Here is a 19,207-nt window from a genome sequence, read left to right as displayed (position 1 = left end):
TTTACTTGTATCACCTGTATGTGAATAAAAATACATCTTTTACTAAAAACCTGTGTTTGGGAGTATTTCAAACTTTAGACTTTCATTGAGGAAATCTTTGAAGTATATAATCTTTCTGAAATAAGTAATATTTGCAAAATGCATTTATTTTGGTTACAAGCAAAATGCATGTTACAACTGCAGGTGACATAGAACGAATGTGAAAGGAAAGATATACCTATTAATGTCACTTCAACTGATTGGTGTGTCCATGTGTACAGTATACATTGTAGTGACTTTTCTGCATAAAAGAAAGCCTTATCTCAAAATCTTTTAATAAAACTGCGTTTTTGTGTCTAATGGGTTGAATGAAGTTTATAGGAAGAAAGATGGGTTGTATACAGGCAAAGTAGTGAATGGGGTGCAGAGGGAGGTAGAAAGATGTTAAAACTGTCTAGTTCCTCTTAATTTTTCAGTGGGTTAAATGAGTTCAAAAGCTACTGGTAAATTTAGCCCCATATAAATGTGGAGGCAGGCATTAAAATGGTTTATTCTCTTTAGTTTCTCAGTGGTTTTACAGTACTTGTTGTCATATAAATACATAAAGGCTATTCCTAGACAGAGCCTATGTTGAAATGCAGCTCTGAATTTGAGATTGCACATTGTTAATTCAGGTTAAGAAAACACATTACAGGAATTCTCTAATTATTATTCTACTTTATCCTGTAAACCCAGAAGATTTGGTGTCATGGTTAAATGTGAGAGAAAAGATGCTGAATTATGGAAATGGAAATTGCCGCCTTTCCCACCATCCCCAAACAACTTTAATTGCACTTTGTGGTGATAATATAATTAGAGAGCAGGAGAAAAACTAATCTGACTTTTTAAAAATCAGTTAAAACTGTAACTAGAATTATCTGTGTCATGAAGACATGCACAGGAATTTCAGTATGGATCTAGATACTGAAACAGTACAAACCCTTGAGTGCAGTTTGGTTTAGGGTATGTACTCAACTCTGCCTTGCTGATTTTTTTTTTTTCTTCTTTGATTAGGGAGTTGATTAATTATTTACTCTTTCTTTCTCTTCTAGAATTCTGAAGTCTCTGTTTTTGAGGTCAATATTCGCTTCATTGGTGGTCTTCTAGCAGCATACTACCTTTCAGGACAAGAGGTAAGGAGACTGGAAGGTGTCTGTGAAATTTAGTGTATTTGAGCAAATGTTGCTTATGAAGAATTTTCTAAAATCTTGGTTTCCTGGTAGTTTTCAAACTAATTTTACAGCGGTATGTTGTCTGAGTAATGAAATTCTTAGATTAAGGAATCTTTAAGGCTTGTTTCTGTGTAGGTCTTGGGCAATTTAGAACCCCTTGTTAGAGCTTTGGAATGCTTCTTGTATCAAGATGTTTTCAAAAGATTTTTTTTTTAATTGGATTTTGATGTTTACTCAAACATCAGCCTGAGATGTCAAGTCACTAGATTCTCATGCCAACAATAACTTGTTTTGTTATTCTATAACTCCACGAAGGTACAAATAGTAGTTTTGTTACTTGCCCTGCAAGGCTGTAAGTTTGCTTCACGAAAGTGCTGCACTGTCGTCTTACCATTTTCTCAGTGACAAACTGAGAAATATCAAGCCAATTTTGTCCTACTTTTGAGACTTTTATTTAAAAAGATCAGACTTGTACTTTTGAGCACTTAGGCAGAGACATGCTTAGTTTGAAAGGATGCGTCTGTGTATACCTGAAGACTTGCGACCGTGAACTAGTAGAGGTCTAGCAGTAACGTTGCTGTGACCTCTTACTTCACGTATTTTAACAAGGCTGGAGCCTGACCCAACCTACAGATTAAGTCATAGATCTTCTCATGTCTTATCAGCTACCTGACTTTTGATCTATTGCTTATGTCTTAATTTGGTTTTATCCTTTATGTTTCATGGCTTTTCTGTAGGCCACTACCTAAAACAGTAGGCTTGCAGTCATATTTCATGGTTTAAGGCTTGATACACTTTCTGGTGTTCATATGTATCTTCCCCCTTTGTTTATGGGAGCACCACATGAGTAGCAACAAGTTTTCAGAGATTTTAATCCCACAGCCCTAAAAATAACCCAGAGAAAAAAAACACATATTTGTTGGCTCTAGGTATTTGGTGTCATCCTGGGATCTGTAAATGTTCTCTTGTAGGAGTGTCTTCTCTTTGAAAGAAGAACTTAGTGGCAAAGCAAAAATCCAGTGTATATCTTGAAAGAAATTGCTGGTTTATTTTTCATCAAGACTACTGCTTCACCTTCTCCACTGTCTACACTCTCCAAGCTCCTGTCTGCAGAGGGATGCAGCTGCAAACAGTCCTTTCTGCTACAGTGATTCACCTGCTCTATTACAGGAAGCCCAAAGCAAAGGAGAAGCATGTAATTTTGCCTCTCCTTCCTTTGTAGCAGCTTAAGAGCTGACCTTATGTTTATGGCAGTGAGCCTTTCCCCACCTCCAGAATCTGTCAGGTTTAGGTATTCCACCAGAGTTTTCTCACAGCTCTGTAAGGCTTTTACCCTCACGGAGTGATCTTGTTCCCCAGCGTTACAAGTTAGCCTTTTAAATCGGTTACTGTGGCACCTCCCCAGGAAGATAGTCTTTTGTAGCAACTATCACTTGTGTTTGAGTAGTGGTGAATTTCAAACCCTGTTAGCTTACACTTATAACCTAACAAAAGAAGGCATAAAAATCACTGAACGGTCAACCCAAATATTAACTTGAGGCAGCTTCTGAATTTCATCTAGGTCAGCATTATTAACCTACCAGTTTTCTTTTTAAGGCCCTCAGCTTTCTTTTTCTGACAGATATAAGCAAGGAAAAGTGCTTGTGTTTTTTATTTCTGTAGCAAAGAAGTTTCATGGAGAGCAGTCTGAGCTGTATGTGCTTTTAAACTTGTGCTGTGGAGAAACTGACATAGATAAGCTGGAACCGTTGGGAGGAGTTCTGGTAGCTTTTACTGTAGTGCACACAACAGCAGCACATTGAAGGATTCTTCCTTTCCAGAAATCTGTATTTCTGTTGCTTGGAGCACAGATCACGTTAATATTATGCGCTCACTGAAGTCTTCAAGCATTGAGTAGAGCAGTCCCACATCATCTTTTCAACTAGGAGCATTGACCCTGTCTCTGAATAACTTACTCAAACCATAGCATGCTTCTTGAAGTCACCTACTGTGAATATGAAAAACCACAGAGAAAGAGCCCAGATCACATGTCTGTAGCTGAATTGTTTGTATAGATTAATCCCACACCTATGCACAAGCCCCTTAAAAAGAACTTTTTTGCCTCAGTATGCAGATGGGTGTAGATAAACACTGCCAAAACGTATGCTTTGCCTGCAGTTGTAAAACTTAAGTATTCCTTTTCCTTTCAGTTGCTTCTAACTGCTTGGTAGAGTCAGAACAAGCTTAAAGAGTTTTTCATTGACACATTTTATTTCTTTTCTTAGAAAGTTTTACCCTCTGTCTTTCCTAAATTTTGGCTACTGGGCTGACTCTTCTGTTTCAAAAATACTTTTATGACATCAGTCTCTACAATGGGCTTTAAATGCTTCATGATTTGGGGTAGAAGATTATTCCTGTCAAGTGTTCATGTCTATTATCTTCATTTTCCAAAAGAACTATTCCTAAAACGTTTAGGCTGCATTTTTTTTTCAAAATAGTGTGGCAGATAGGGCTCCTTCTGGTATCTGAAAGACCACTTTATTTGCCAAATTGGATGATTTCTCTGCAATTTGTCAGTGTGGATAAGAAAAGCAAGGGAACTTGAGACTTTTCAGTAATTGAGCCCGGGAGAGAGACACCAGCCTCTGAGAACTCCTTGAAGTTGGAAGCAGGTTGGTTTGAGATGTGATTTCCAGCCTAGTCATCTGTTCCCAAGAAGGGAGGGTATTCTTTAGCTCTGGATTGGGACATGCCTTATTCCTTTTTTTACCGCATTCAGACATGTGAGGAGACACTTAAGCCACTGCTAAGACAGACAAGCCTGAACCCAACTGTTTGCATGTTTTACCTGATCCAGGTTGTGAACATGCACATGGGCTTATGCTTCTAAGGGGATCTCTATTAACTGGTAGGTATCCTTCCTTTCTTCATGAAGCTCTATCATTTACTTGTTCATGTTCCCTTCCCACACCTTCTTGATATTCCAATCCTCATCTCCTTTTCTTCAAGCCTCTACTTCTGTAAGACTGTTGCTAGATACTGGTTTAGAATGTTTTCAAACCAATTTCTGTACTTTTGCATGTCTTGTTTGATTTATTGAAAAATAGGTCCAATACAGTGAACAATTAATATTGAAAAATAGGTCTAATACAATGAGCAATTAATAATGTATTCAATCCAGTTAATGCCAATGTTTGGAATTAATGCTGGGTTTCCTCTTTTATACAAATTCTGCTTAGTTCTGCAATGAGTTACTTCTATTTGGTGACAGTTACAAAACACATTCTTATTTCATTTTGACTCCTATCACTTAGTTCTGTTAAAGATGCTGTAGTGACAAATGTGGAAGGAAGTGTCCAAGACTTAGAAACAGCTGTGGAAGTTCAGTCATTTTCAAGTGGCCACATTCAGAATTTAATAGTCAGCATGGTTTATTGATATGCTTTTGTCCTTTGTATGGAGAAGGTAATTGTGCTTGATAGGATTTTATCTGATTATGAGTCATAATGGTAGATATTGATCATAGTTTTTAAGTACAGCTGGCTATTAATTTAGATAAAATTGTCCTGTTTAATGCTCTTACTAGAAACATGTCAGTTTTAAAAAATTATTTAGTGTGTCTAGTGGCATGACTGTAGTCTTCATGCTATATTTTAGCTGTCATGTTACTGATATTACTTTCAGAGGAGCATCAACTGTGATCATGGATTTTAATGATGCTGCTTACAGTTGATGGTAACATTTTAAACCTTTCGTATTATGATTGTGGGTATTGCTGTCCCTTCTTTCAGCAAGAGTTCCCTCTTAATGCAGTGGATGAAGGAATAATAAAACATCTCTCTCAAAACCAAAAAAAAGCTGCTGTTTTTAGCAACTGACAACTTGGCTTAAAATGCTGTAGGCTTGACCTGTCCAGTGTTGAGTCACAGGCCTTTCTTTGTGAAACATGACACTTCTGAATTTTTTAACAGCTGAGACTTTTACATCTGAGAATTTCTGCTGGACTTCCTTGAGTGATAGGCACATAGAGCTAAAGTTTGAGGAGAATGTGTTTTCATGTCCGTCTGGCCAAATGTTTTGGTTGTCTTGGCTCACTGTACCTTTCTGTTGATGCAGAGAGACAAAATTGTTTCTGTCTAACAGTTTTTCTGATTTGGGGGAAGTCACCATCTTTCTCCCATTTTTCCATGTCAGAATGCCTTTTCAGTAGAAGAAAATCAAGATATGCCTGTGAAACCTGACACAGTGGAAAATCTGCCCATGCATTCTGTTTCAGGCTTCTCAAGTTCAAACAACACTGAGCTTTATGTGATGGCAGGGGTAGTAGGTCTGCAATCTGTGAGGCCCTTGTTTAAATCCTCTGCACAGTAAGTTTTTCCTGGCTGGTTGTGGACAGGTGTCTGACTATATTATCAGATCTAAGAGTGTGCTGCCTTTGTCTCAGCTCCTACATAGGAGTGAGGTCCCAAACTCCTTGATTTTTGAGTTTCTTGGAGGTTTTTGAGAAGCTTTTCTCCAAAATACATTATTGAAATATGTAATGAATATATATAAAATAGTGGAATACAGAATTATAGAATGATTTGGGTTGGAAGGGACTTTAAAAATCATCTAGTCCAACCCCCTTTCCATGAGTGGGGACATCTTTGAATAGATCAGGCTGCTCAGAGCCCCGTCTGACCTGACTTTGAACACTTCTAAGGATGTGGCATCTGCAGCGACTATGAGCAACCTATTCCAGTGTCTCACTACCCTCATCATAAAAAATTTCTTCCTTATATCCAGTCAAAACTTACCCTCTTTCAGTTTTAAAACTGTTGCCCCTTCCTCTGTCACTGATATAAAAAGTCTGTCTCTATTAAAAGCGCCCTCTATATATTGAAAGGCCACTATAAGATTTCCCCAAGAGCTTTCTTTTCTCCAGGCTGGACAACCCCATCTCTCTCAGCCTGTCCTCATAGATAGGAGAGGTGTTTCAGCCCTCTGATCAAATGGATTTGCATTTTGATCAAAAAGGAAGCATGATTAGTTAACCCATGTGAACTACAAGTTTTCCGCTTTCTGAGGTATCACTATGTTGCTTCTTTTCCATTTGTCAAATGGAGTTAACAGGCCAAATTAACCTACTGGAAGTAAAATATATGAAGACTTCTTATCTAAATTGAACCAGACTGTTTCCTGGTAATCTCTGCAACAATCCTTTAACTTCTATAGGAACTAGACAGGTCTTTATTATGCTTGGGGGTGGGGGAGCTGTGATAATAGAATCATAGAATGGTTTGGGTTGGAAGGGACCTTAAAGATCATCTAGTTCCAACCACCCTGCCTTGGGCAGGGACACCTTCCACTTGACCAGGTTGCCTAAAGAGCCGTCCAACCTGGCCTTGAACCCTTTCAGGGAGGGGACAACCACAGCCTACCTGGGCAACCTGTTCCAGTGATCACCACCATCACAGTAAAAAATTTATTCTTTGTATCTAGTATAAATCTTCCCTCTTTCAGTTTAAATCCATTACCCCTCATCCTATCCCTACACTCCCTGATAGAGTCACTTGCCAGCTTTCCTGTTGGACCATTTAAGTACTGGAAGGCTGCTATAAGGTCTCCCCAGAGCCTTCTCTTCTCCAGGCTGAACAACTCCAACTCTCTCAGCCTGTCCTCATAGGAAAGCTGCTCCCTCGCCCTGCTGGCCACACTGCTCTGGATGCAGCCCAGGACACGGTTGGCTTTCTGGGCTATGAGCCCACATTGCTGGCTCATGGTCAGTTTTCCATCCACTAATACCCCAAGTCCTTCTCCGCAGGGCTGCTCTCAGCCCACTCCTCACCCAGCCTGTGTTTGTGCTTGGGATTGCCCCGACCCATGTTCAGGACCTTGCACTTGGCTTTGTTGAACTCCATGAGGTCAGCACGGTCCCACCTCTCCAGCCTGTCCAGGTCCCTCTGGATGGCCCATCCCTTCCCTCCAGCGTGTCAGTTGCACCACGCAGCTTGGTGTTGTCAGCAAACTGCTGAGGGTGCCTCGATCCCACTGTCAGCAAAGATGTTAAACAGCGCCGGTCCCAACACCCACCCCTGAGGAACGGCACTCGTCACTGCTCTCCACTCAGACGAGTGTACCCATCCAGCCATTTCCTTATCCACTGAGTGGTCTGTCCATCAAATCCATGTGTCTCCAATTTAGATGTCATGTGGGATGGTGTCAAATGCCTTGCACAAGTCCAGGTAGTTGATAATATAACAGAAGTAAGTAGAAATTAAACATTCTATATGCCTACTGTAGAGTAAACTCTGAATATGGCCACTTAGTATGAAAATCAGCCTTACATGAATGAAAAAAACTCCAAACCAAAATGAAAACCAAGCCAAACTGAAAAACACTACAAAACCCCCCACAAAACCTCCAACACAAAGTAACAAACATTTTTTTGGTGGCTGCATTTGTTTTCTCTCGTGCATTATCCTGGCATAAATATAGTTTTTGCCTTCAGTTATGAATCCATGTTCTTTACAATTTTGAATGATGCCTATCAAGGCATTATTTAGCTTTTTCCCTAGAACAGCAGGTTCCTTTAAGTTTATTCCAAGTTAATGCCCTAGACATACTGTATAAGAATGTTTTTTGTTCTTTACAATTATTTTTAACTTCTTATCAAACACTAATAAAATATCTTGATAAGACTCTATTGTATGTAATAGAATCAGGATAGAAATGCTTAATAAGTGTCATGTAGACACAGATCAGAACCAGATGAAAGCACTTATATTTCACCAAAAAAGGATGCTTTTGCAAGTTATACTTTTATTATTAGATTGGAGCTGTTGGTTCATACAGTCTTTTAAAGTCTTTCCTGGAAGGTTCCTCTGTCACCTGGAAATCAGCCATATTGTATAGCTGGTTTCTCAGGATGAATGGCACTGTGGAATTCTTTCATGTCTCATGACATCTATCCAGTTTCTGGTTTAAGATTTTGTTCAAGATCAGTCATATTTGGTTCTTGCTTTTCCTCTGGGTAATGTGAGGTTTTCCTCTTCACTCTGTATGTTGGTATTGGTAAATAATTTTTTTTTCAACACAGATTGGTCTTTATTTGGTTTATGATTGATTATATGTTCTTGCACTTTTATCAGTCACTTTGTGGATCTGGGTCTTTTTGGACATCAGGGTAGCTGGTACTGATTACTGAGGGAGGACAGAAGGGCTGCTTTGTAAAATCACTGCCTGTCCAAAACACACTCAATTCCTGGTGCAAAAAAGCAACAACCAGGCAAGCAGTAAGAATGAATGGCACCAAGTAGAAAATAGCTGGCTGATCTTTGTGTCTTAATGATGAAACAATAAAGCTTGCCCAACGGACAACAGCTATAAGCTGCAGTAGAAGTTCCAAAATAGGTCTGTGATGAGTATGCCTGAATGTCAAATCTGTGAGAGTAGGCTACCACGAGACTAGGAATGACAGTGTTCCTCAAGGCCTAGGACAGTAAAAGGTCTGTCAGAACCTGATTTAGGGTACCACGCTGGAATCTTCAGCAGAAATGGGATTTTCTCATAGTGGGCTGAATCAAATGGTCCAAGCACTATAATTTCCATTGTGCTGCCCCCACATTTGGTTAGAGAAGGCGTCGTAAGTACAAGGAAGACTACACCAAGAATGCCAGCAGAAACAAGCTTCAGTTCTTTATGTTGGCTAAATGAACTTCTTTGAGCTCATAAAGGCAGATGGAGATTCCTAGGGCATCTTATCTTGCAGGATGCAGGCCCATTGTTCATTATTTCTGAACACCATCCAAAAGACAGCAGTGAAGATGCTGAACCCTGCTAGGAGCAGTTTCTTCATTTCCAAGCCTTTGTGAAGACACTGTAAATGAACTTTCTGCTTTTCAAATGGGAGTTTGTTCAAGGACGGAGAGAGACAGCTGTAGAGCTCAAGTGGTGCATGTATGCAGAATAATCCTGTAATTAAACACACTAAATGATCATAGGAGCACTAAAGTATAAGCAAGATAAAAAAGTGTTTTGTTGTTTTCACAAATAAAAGAAGATAATAGAGTTGATTGTTATGTGTTCAAAATCTTCTAGTTTTTTACAGTTGTATTTGAACTGCTGTCGTTTCTCCTCTATGGCTCCTGCCTGGTAGCCTCCAGCAGTGACTATACCCACTGTTAGAAGGAATGCGATACTCACATGCTAAATGTCTGTCCTGATTCTTGAAGAATAGTAATCTCTTCACTGTGATCCCAATTATAGGCACGTCCACTGTCTCTGGATACTGAGCATCTCCCCTGAGGGTTAATAATCCTTGAGTACTACTTATTCCCTGGAGCCTGAAGGTCTCAAAGAAGTTGCAGTTGCCCTTTCTCTCTGAGGCAATTCTAGAGATGAGGCCCCTGCTATTGCTATTGTCCTCACCAAAGAAGGAAGGAAGACAACATAAGGCTGAGAAGGTGAATTTCTGATGGGGATGGGCTGGAACCATCAAGGTTGGCCATCCCTGCTTTTTAGGAAGTGTCCCCAGTCAGAAAGAAAAAGGAAACAGTAATCTCCTCCTATCTTGAGTCCAATTTTCTGAATCAGCATTTGCAGAAGAAGTAAGAGCAGCAGGAGTAGAATAAGCAGTGCCACTATTTTTGAGGCATTCTCTGGGCTGTAGGACCTCTTGTTACCATTCCTTGCTTCCAGAAAATGTTTTTCATTTCAGAGTGACTAGGCATACTTGTTACATAGCAAGTCCTAGCCAAGCAGAAATGAGCCCCATCTACTGATCATTCGAGTTCTCTGTCTCACCGAGGAAGGAGTCTTCTACCTTCTGTGCGTCAAGTCTGCCCCTTCCCTGTGGCTACAGCCCCACCTTTGTCTGTGGTACTGTGTGGCTCACTGTGGTGGCAAGCCCTCATTTTCATGAATACCTTCTGGGGCTTGTCACCGCAGGCACTTGGTAAACTCCTTCAAATAGCAGCTTTTCTCATAGTGACTGCTTCCTTCCCATGGCTGTGTGAATGGGAAGATGAAGTCCTTTGATATTAGAGTTTCACTAATAGATACTATTTCCATTTGTAGTACCTTCATAAGCTTTCAGCCTCAGTTAAGCCTTTTGATGTTTCTCTGTGTATTCCCAATGTGCTTTATTTTCTCTTGTGTATGTCAGGAGTTGAGAGAGATCCTGTGTGGACTGAGATCAGGAAGCAAAATACCCTAATGTTAAGAGAAAGTACATGGAGCAAGCATATCCAGGTACTTGCTGGAACAGCTGTGTAACTCCAGGTAGGAGAAGGCAGGATGCAAAATGCAGATTGTTGTCAGGAGGCTGAAGAATTGTAGTTAACCCAAACCAAGAGAGTCAAAGGAACATGCTGTTACATGGATTTCTTTTGTTTCACTGTAGACTTTCTTTCAGATACCTGAATTTTAACCAAATTAAGATGGATCCTTTAAATGTATGGGCTTTTCCTGTTTTTCTGAGCTCTGCCTTCAGGAAGCTCGATTCTTGCAGCCTTAACTCAGGGCAGTTGAGAATGTATTTAACTGAAATTTTGATTTGAATGATGTTAAACGTGACATTTTTTTTGTAGTTTGGCGTAACGTGTTTTTCTGTATAGGTGAGGGCTTTACTTATATGTTTTTGTACTATTTCTTCTTTAATGCTTGTTTCAATGGGTAAGCCTTTTTTTTTTTTCCTAATCCCCAAGAAGTCATTGCTTTTTTTGTGATATGCTTCCTCTGTGGTTTTGGGTTTTTTTTAATTGTATCACGGGCTCTAGAATGTGTCTTCTAAGGTGGTGGTTTTGAGTATGGGTTTCCTTCAAAGAAGCATGTGTGCTGACTGCAGTCCAGGGACACAGCCACTCCTCTGTTCCAGATCTGAGATGGTTGGTAGGTCACAGGGTTCTTAGAAAGTATTTCTCTGTCCTGCAAATACATAAAATTCAAACCCAGCCAGAGGGGAGATTACAGGGGAAGAGCTAGTCGTCACTCCTACCTTCTGCGCAGGAGACTTCACAGGTGTGTATGTGTCTAATGCCTACCTTTATACACGCCCAGGATGAACCTTCTTAATCTTTTATGTAAAGTGATACTGCATATGTGTTCCATGAAGGTTTGCAGTAGTTATGTATGAGTATGTGTTATCGTGCTCATTTTGGACATCAGTAATTGCATAGTGGATAGACTTAAGGTTAAAAGTACTGAAGGTATTCACACGTTTTGGGGTGCTTCAGTGAACAGAAGTATGACTGTACCTTTTCTCAGGAATTATTCTGAGACCCTATGGCCCTCCTTTACAGGTTAGAGTCCTTGAAGCTTCTGAAAAGTCATCATGTTTTCTGCAGCAAGGGAAAGAAAAAAAAAAAAAAAGGAATGCTATAGTAGTGGTGGTCTCTGAAAACTCCAGTTTAACTCTCTTGACTAGTATCTTATAGGAAGTCTGTAATGAAACCAAACATTGACTGTGGCTTCTGGGTTCCTCCCCATAAAATTTCAGCTGTAGATGTTTGCAGCAGAATTCAGGGATTGTTTCCAGTTCTTGCGTATGTTCTGGTTTGTAAAGCAAGTGACTGAGAATTAGGTTTAGTAAGTGACACTTAGATACTTTGCTAAGAGCTCATTTGATAGTAATCCATAAAGAGATTTGTAAGGTGTGCAGGGGTAACCCCACCTTGCCTTTAGAGTAACTAAGCATCTTATCTCGTAGAAATAGCATTTGTCTGTAGAGAGAGTGCACAAGCTACCTGTTGACTGCTTGCTTTTTTTCCATGAAGTGGAGCTTCACAAATCATTAAAATTCCTGGTGTGACTAGTAGTGGCAAATAAAATACTCCTGCTAGCGATAATGCATGGAGTGACTGAAGCCTGGAGATGAATAGAGGGTCAGTTGTGTGGTATACATGTCTGTGCTTGAGAAATGGCATCAAGTAGGGAAAACAAAGTGAATGTTATTCTAACAGCTGTTGTTTGATAGTGGCAGGAGGACACTTACACCATTATGACAAAATGTTCTTGTCTGCTGCTGATTTATTAATACAATATAAAGGATAGCTTATTGTTACATTTTTGTTGAACAAAGTTATTTATGGCATTTGCAATATTTAAAAAAAAAATACTTACTGTGTTTACCTTTACCAGCCTTAGCTATAAAGCATTCCTTTATGTGATTGTCTCTTTCATCTTTATAAACACTATCAAAATGACATATCTTTCTGGCCAAGATAATAATATAATTTGTATGGATAAATCCAGCCTGAAATCTGCCGTTTAAAATAGAGAGTGAGGGCTGTTAAGTACCTGGTACTCTATTAACAGATAATCAAAGTAATCCTTTCCAGTAAACTGACAGGCAGCATCTCTTCTGTTCAGGAAGTCTCTTTAGTAAAATTGTTATATACGCCAATGGATATCCCAGCAACTGACCTAAATATGTAAAGTATAGATTTTTACAGAAGATGAAATATTTTGTGAACTGGTTTCACAGAAGTCTTGACTATACCTATGAAGGGGCTTGTCTAAGTTAAATTTTCAAAGATTTAAAATCTCGAAGAGATAACATCATTATGTACCTCCTGTCCAATAAAGGTGAGATTTCAGCATGTTGCCGGGAGATGAGCTGCTTATTCGTAAGTGGTCATGACAGCTCATTGGTCTGTAACAGGGCACAGCCTGAAAAGAAATCTTCTTTTTTCTTGAGTTTTAAAGCATTGTCACATATTAGGCATGGCCACTGCTCACTGCAGCACAGTTTCTGTTTACTAGGCTTATAGTAAACATTTTATTGACTGGCAAATGACACTTAGCCCAATTTATTGCTGCCGCTTGGTATTGCATGGCACCCAAAGAGGAGATGAAGAGGGGAAAACTGACGTCATGGCAATTTTGTTTCCTCTACTATTAAGTCTGATTGGAAATAGGGTTGCCAGTTGGTATAACATGCTTTAAACTGGTGGAAATAAAAGGCAAGCTGTTTGAGCAATAGAAAACAAAATAACTGTGTAGGGATAGCTGCTCTTAGAACTCATTCTTTGGTGATGTTCCTGTATAGGGCTGTAAAAGCTGAGGAAAAAATAGATCATTTGTAACTGCTATCATGCCATGTATCTCCTGATGACCATGTCTATTACTTTTTAGCTTCCTTTTGGTAGTTTAACAATCATACTGATGTGATTGGGCACCAGTGACAGCAAGCACATGTTATTTTTCAAGATGTTCATTTATAGGCATTACTGTTGACACAGTATCACATTAATTTCTACCCATTGAGTTTTTCTATGTTCTTTCCTCCTAAGTTTACATCTGCACTGAGCATTTTCATGCTTGATTTGATCCAGAGAGGGAGTATGGCATTCTCTTTTGTCAACTGAAAACACAGTTCTTCCAGCAGGCTTTTCTTCCGCTTTAAAGCAAAACAAATATACAACACTGGACCACTTTAAAACCAGGTGTCTTTGGCTTGGTTTGCCTTTTGGAACTTGTTTTCATTGAGTGCTATTACGTTTTCCTCTTAAAAAGGAGTTTGACTATTATAAACTGTTTAGACAAGGACAGGTATAGTGAGAGAAAAATGCATGCCATGGATGCTGCAATGACTGCTAAGCAAAACCACTAAAAACTAGTAAAAATATTAACGAAAATCATGTTTCCTCTAATGATATATGCACATGATAAAGATGGTGAACTCTTCTGGTCTCTCTGAAATCAAGAGGATGCTTTCTGCAGTAGTATTGTGTTACCATTTATGAATTGGATAATCAGTAAACAAATCTTTAAATAAATGAACAAGAAGCTCTCTAGCCTATGAATATTAATTTTTAAAATTCAAAATATAAAATTGCAGGGAAGTGCCTAAACCAAAAGTTGTCCATGTTAGAAAAGGTCTTTTAAGGAGACCTAGGTATTTGTGAGCCAGTTAGCCAGATTTCACTCCTCCTCCCCATCCCAGAAAGTCACTTAATGGAAATTTAGAGATCATCGGTACAGTAGTGACTTGACAATAAAAGTAGTCTCGTAAGAATTTACAGCTGACTGTAGATTACACATGTTGAAATGGCACACAAATAGAAAACTCTAGAGAAATTTAATCAATTATTCAACTTAATATAAATGAAATCCGTTTTAATGCTGTCAAAGGTGTAGATGCAGACTGCAAGTTATAAGAAGAAACAACCCATGTTGGCCAGACCAGCATGGGAACAGAGCAAGAAAATGTTTTGAGTAGCTGTGGCTTTAAAGAATATGTGGAACTCACAGAAGGCAAGCAATGCAAGTTGAACTTTTGGGATGAAATCCTGTGACGAAAGACCTATGAGGATTTATAAATAGGAGTTTTGAATATGAGGAGGAATTTCTTTCTCTTTAAGTCATTGATAAAGAGCCACTTTTTAAAAGGATGTGTGAAAACCAGCAGAAGTGGTAGAAAAATCATGAAAAGGTAGAGGACTGATAATTATGCCTCCTGGACACATGAATAGTCAGTATGTGGTATATGACTCAGTCCAGGTATATCTCTGGAAGAAATGTTTCACTTAACTACTACTTATGTATAAAGGTAGCTTGGTAATTATGCTTTCTTTTATGCAGATGATCAAATCATTGCTCTGTTGAGCCTTTTTGATTTTTGTTTGCATAGCATAAAAAGAAAATTTTTGTCTTCTATTTCTGGCCCAGAGATTTGTAAATTATGCTGCAGGAGTTTAGGGTGTTTATCTCGCCATTTTTCAAAATAAATGTCTGGTTCTTCAAGTGCTGTGCAGAATTTATGCAACTATGGAGATTCAGTGCTTACTAATTCATTGCTCATAGCTTTTGTTTGCCAACTAATTTTCTGTCAGAACTTGGTCCTAATATATATATTAACTGTAGATAAGCTAAATATATCTGCAAATCTGTGAAAACAAGACAGTTCATCTGTTGGAAAAAAACCCCACAAAACACTAATTACTCACATTACATTGCACCCGATTAATTTTGCATCTGACGTCATGTAAAGGATATTTTTCTGAAGATGTAAAAGTTATGTGATTTTATTTTTTTTTTCTTCGACTGTCTGTGATTTTTTTTGCATTGTAATCTGCCACATCATACCAGTTGGAGGAGTGAGGCTGTGTGTATAATGCGTGCACATAGTGTGAAACAATAGGTAATTCCATCTTTGTTTAGCCTTTTTTTTATAAAGGCAAATACAGTCTAAAGGGGACTGACTGAGTCACTTCTGGCAAAGTCTAAAGGGGAAATCAAGATTAATTTGAAGTGGAAAGCTTGGCAGCACATGCAAGAGAAATGGAGAGAGGAATAACTGAGAAGGTAGAAATTGATACAATGTAAGCACAGAGCTGAAGGACAAAAAGGATGACATGGCAGAGAAAAATATATGGGAAATGAAGGGGGTATTTGACATGAGTGGAGGACACCTTAGGAGCAGGTGTTACCAAAAAAAAGCCAGTGCCACAAGAGATTAATAATCAGAGAACATAGATAATTTTTATTGCATGAGAAGGATTCTCATAAGACTTGTAAGTATAACACAAACTACTACTTAATTTAAGAACTGTTTCTTAGGTTTCCTAATACAGATTTTCCTTTTCAAAAAACACAGAGACTGGATCATCAGTTGGGTTGGGACCTGCAGGAATATAATGCAATCTGTTACTCAACTCCATAGAGCAACTGGTAGTACCAAAATAACAAAGATCACTGATTAATAACCACCATTTTTACCATTTGCTTTGCCTGGATGCATTTGGCTACAAAGGCATGTTGAGAGGCTGATGTGTTAGGGGCAATTCTAGGTCCTAAGATTATGTTCTGGAGTTGAGAAAGTGTTCTTCCCCTGTGGGGTTCACGGAGATATTTCTCATATTCCTATTCCTTACACTCTTGTCACTATCTTTGTAGTCCCTTTTTATGTCTTGTCTTCTTTAGCCCTGCATTCATTCCCTGTCCTTCCTCCTGATGCCTTTTCTTTTTTTCAGCTCCTATTCGTGTTCTTTTATCAGCTTCTTCCTGGCACTTCACCTTGTATGAGGTGGGGGACTAGAAGCCCAATCTTTTATCACTCTGCTTCCCTGCTGGCAAAGCTCCATGCTGATCTTCTGTCCCTTGATGGCTCCTTTGTTTGGTTTCCTGATAGCCATTTAGATTCACTTTTCTCCTTTCTCCTTCTTCATTCCCTTTTCCCACACTCTTTAAATCAATCTTTCTTGCTGCCAACAACTAGTGAGAGAACATTTAAGCCAGATGCCAGACATTGTCTGTGCTCTCACATCTGCTTCCCTGTGCTACAGTAGCTCCCGCAGCAAGAAGAAATCATCTGAAAAGAGAGTCTTTTAAAAGCCCACTTCCATCCTCAGAGCATGCTTAGGCATGAGTGATAGTGATTGGTATGTTGTGCAAATTCAAGATTGTTGCTTCTAGTCCTGAGACAATTTATTTACAAAGGTAGCTGATCTGGCAGGCTACTGCTTGTGCAGGTAAGCTTAGAGTGAAGAAGTCACGTATGAAAAGCAGGAAAAATAAAGCACAAAATTGCCTAGGCTGAAAGCAACTTTATAATAATAATAATAGGAAAGAAAATTAACTTAAGACTGTCATGGGTTCTGGCTCAGTTAGGCAGGATGAGAAACAGCGCATTATAAGTTCCTGGAATGATCAGATCGAGGAGGCATTTATATACCAGATTTTCATTGCATTTATTCTGAATTTTAAGTGATCTGTGATGTTGACTGACTGGTGTAAAGTGCCTCAGATTTAAAGGCCCTTTAAAAATGGAGAACATGTAACTTTTCTACTCAGATATGCATGAAACCCATGCCAAGGAAGCTGATATGGCTATTGAAGTGAATTAAAATTATGCACTGTAAATGAGGTATTATTAGCCAGTGCCAGGTAGTTTAAATGTGATTAGCTAGTTTTCCAGTGCATGCCAGATTTTTACGTTTAGGTCTTATAGATCAAAAATTTCAAATATTTCTAATAAGCAAATATATGCACCAAGTTTCTTATGGATTTTTTAAAAATATCAGTAGTGTGAAATCAATGAATATTTCATTAGATCCTAAGATGCTTCAGTCAACATTAACTATATTCCCTCACGTCTGTTGTCCAGGAAAACAGCTTTGGAAAACTTTAGTAAAAGATAAAGATAGTATCACTTAAGAATTCTGTTTGCAAATCTATCCCTGCTGATGGTAGATAACCACCATAGTATTTATTATCTTCTATCTAAGAGGCAGTATTTGAACATATAATTGCTAATTTGTAAAATATAAATAAGAAAAGTTGTAGTCAATCAGATAATGTCATATCTGCATTTAACTGATGCAGTTTGTGTTTTTCTGTGTTTATTTTTCTGCTTATTTGTAGACGGTAGCTGAACAATATGATCAGATAAGTGGTTTTAATGCTTTTCAGTACTACTCTGGCTTAGGAACTACCACTAGGACAGTTTTCCTAGGTTGTCTAGTCCATCCAGATCAGTTGATATGATGGGGTAGTTTCTTGCCACAGCTTTTACCTGTCCCTCTATTCAGTACACAAAAAAAGACATGACCTTTATTTTCATCTCAGAACAGTCTAGAGCCTCTAGGAAAGAGGAGATCTGGCAGCTTGGGTGTATGAATGGACCTGTACAGCCCTGTGGGTTTTACTGTGCTTTTTGTTTCAGAAGTAGAACGCAGAGCACAGTTGCAGCTTATGCCCTAAGTGAGGATAAATTTGATATGCTGCATTAGAAATTTCTTATGCAATTAGAAATTGCTGCAAAGAAATTTCAAAGCTGAATCTCCGAATCTCCAGAAATACCAAGCATAGCTAGGCTCGTATAGCCATGATTTTTAGCTCGGAGGCAAATCCTATATCACCTAATTTCGTGCATCATCTGAAACTGGACAGCCATTCTTTCAAATTGTTAACAAAAGCATGTCTTTCAGGAGGTATGCAGTGTGGTTTTCTTTAATAAAAGTTTTTGTAGAAGTCTTATTTGCAGTGTTGATGGCTAAATAAACTGTCAGCTTAGTCTGCATGTTTTGAAAACTAAGAGAGTTTCAGAAAATCTCTCTACAAAGGCAATTTCCTTTTAGAGAGAGGGGAAAAAAAAAAAAGGGTTTGACTTCAGAAACCTTTAAAGGGAAGATAGGCCTGGATCAGAATGGGTGTAGAAGGGGGCAGTCATAAATGTTGACTATCTGAGTTTGCTGAATTGGTAATGGGTTTTTTTCGTTTGTTTTAGTATGGTTTATTTCTGAAGGAAAGAATATTTTATGAAGCATTTACTGGCTTGTAAAATGATAAATCAGCAAATTATGTAATATTTATGGATAAAGTACTCTTCTTTTATCATGTTGTTCTTGAGAGGCCAGAATTTTCATAGCACAGAAGGACTCTGAAGCAACAGTTGCATGAACAGAAGTAACTGGTTCTGGATTTCCATCAGGGTGAATTTAGCAGTGTTTTAAAATTTTGGAGACTGTTAGAATTAAGAAATTAAGCCCAGTTTCTTTCTGTCTCTGTAAATCTTCTGCGTGTAACAACTGCATGCCTTGCAGAAGTGTAGTAGCTTAAAACGCTAAGGTATAAGTAGGTATTGTTGGGCATCAAAGCTGGTGCACAAGATGAATGGCATCACCCTTAAATCACTCCTACCTTCAAAAAAGGGCAAGGAGGAGGACCCAGGGAAGTACAGGCCAGTCAGCCTTACCTCAATCCCTGGGAAGGTGATGGACCAACTCCTGATGGAAAACTGTTCATCGGCCTATGATTGGGAGTAGCCAGCATGGATTCACAAAGGGGAAGTCATGCTGAACCAACCCTGATAACCTATGATGAAATGCCTGTGTTGGGATATGAGGAGAGGGCAGTGGATATTGTCTACCTAGTCCTTGGTAAGGATTTTGGCACTGTCTCCCACAAGATCCTCACAAAGAAGCTGGTGAGGTATGGGCTGGATGAGCAGACAGTGAATTAGACTGAAAACTGGTTGAATGTCTGAGCTCAGGGGGTGCTGATCAGTGCAAAATGTAGTTGGAGGCCAGTAATTGGTGCTGTATCCCAGGTATCAA

General features: G+C 38.9%; 1 protein-coding gene across 1 annotated transcript in view; it reads left to right on the top strand.

Annotated features, from left to right (window-relative positions):
• Positions 1 to 19,207, top strand: part of MAN1A2 (mannosidase alpha class 1A member 2) — a 118,569-nt gene that overhangs the window by 38,181 nt on the left and 61,181 nt on the right. The window contains exon 4 of the mRNA XM_026861035.1: positions 1,071 to 1,151. Coding sequence (XP_026716836.1) covers positions 1,071 to 1,151 — 81 coding nt within the window. The remainder of the gene's footprint in view (positions 1 to 1,070; positions 1,152 to 19,207) is intronic.

Source organism: Athene cunicularia (assembly GCF_003259725.1).
Source record: "Athene cunicularia isolate RWA chromosome 1 unlocalized genomic scaffold, athCun1 chr1_part1, whole genome shotgun sequence".
In the NCBI taxonomy this organism is placed as follows: Eukaryota; Metazoa; Chordata; class Aves; order Strigiformes; family Strigidae; genus Athene; species Athene cunicularia.
This window is presented reverse-complemented; position numbering and strand designations above follow the sequence as displayed.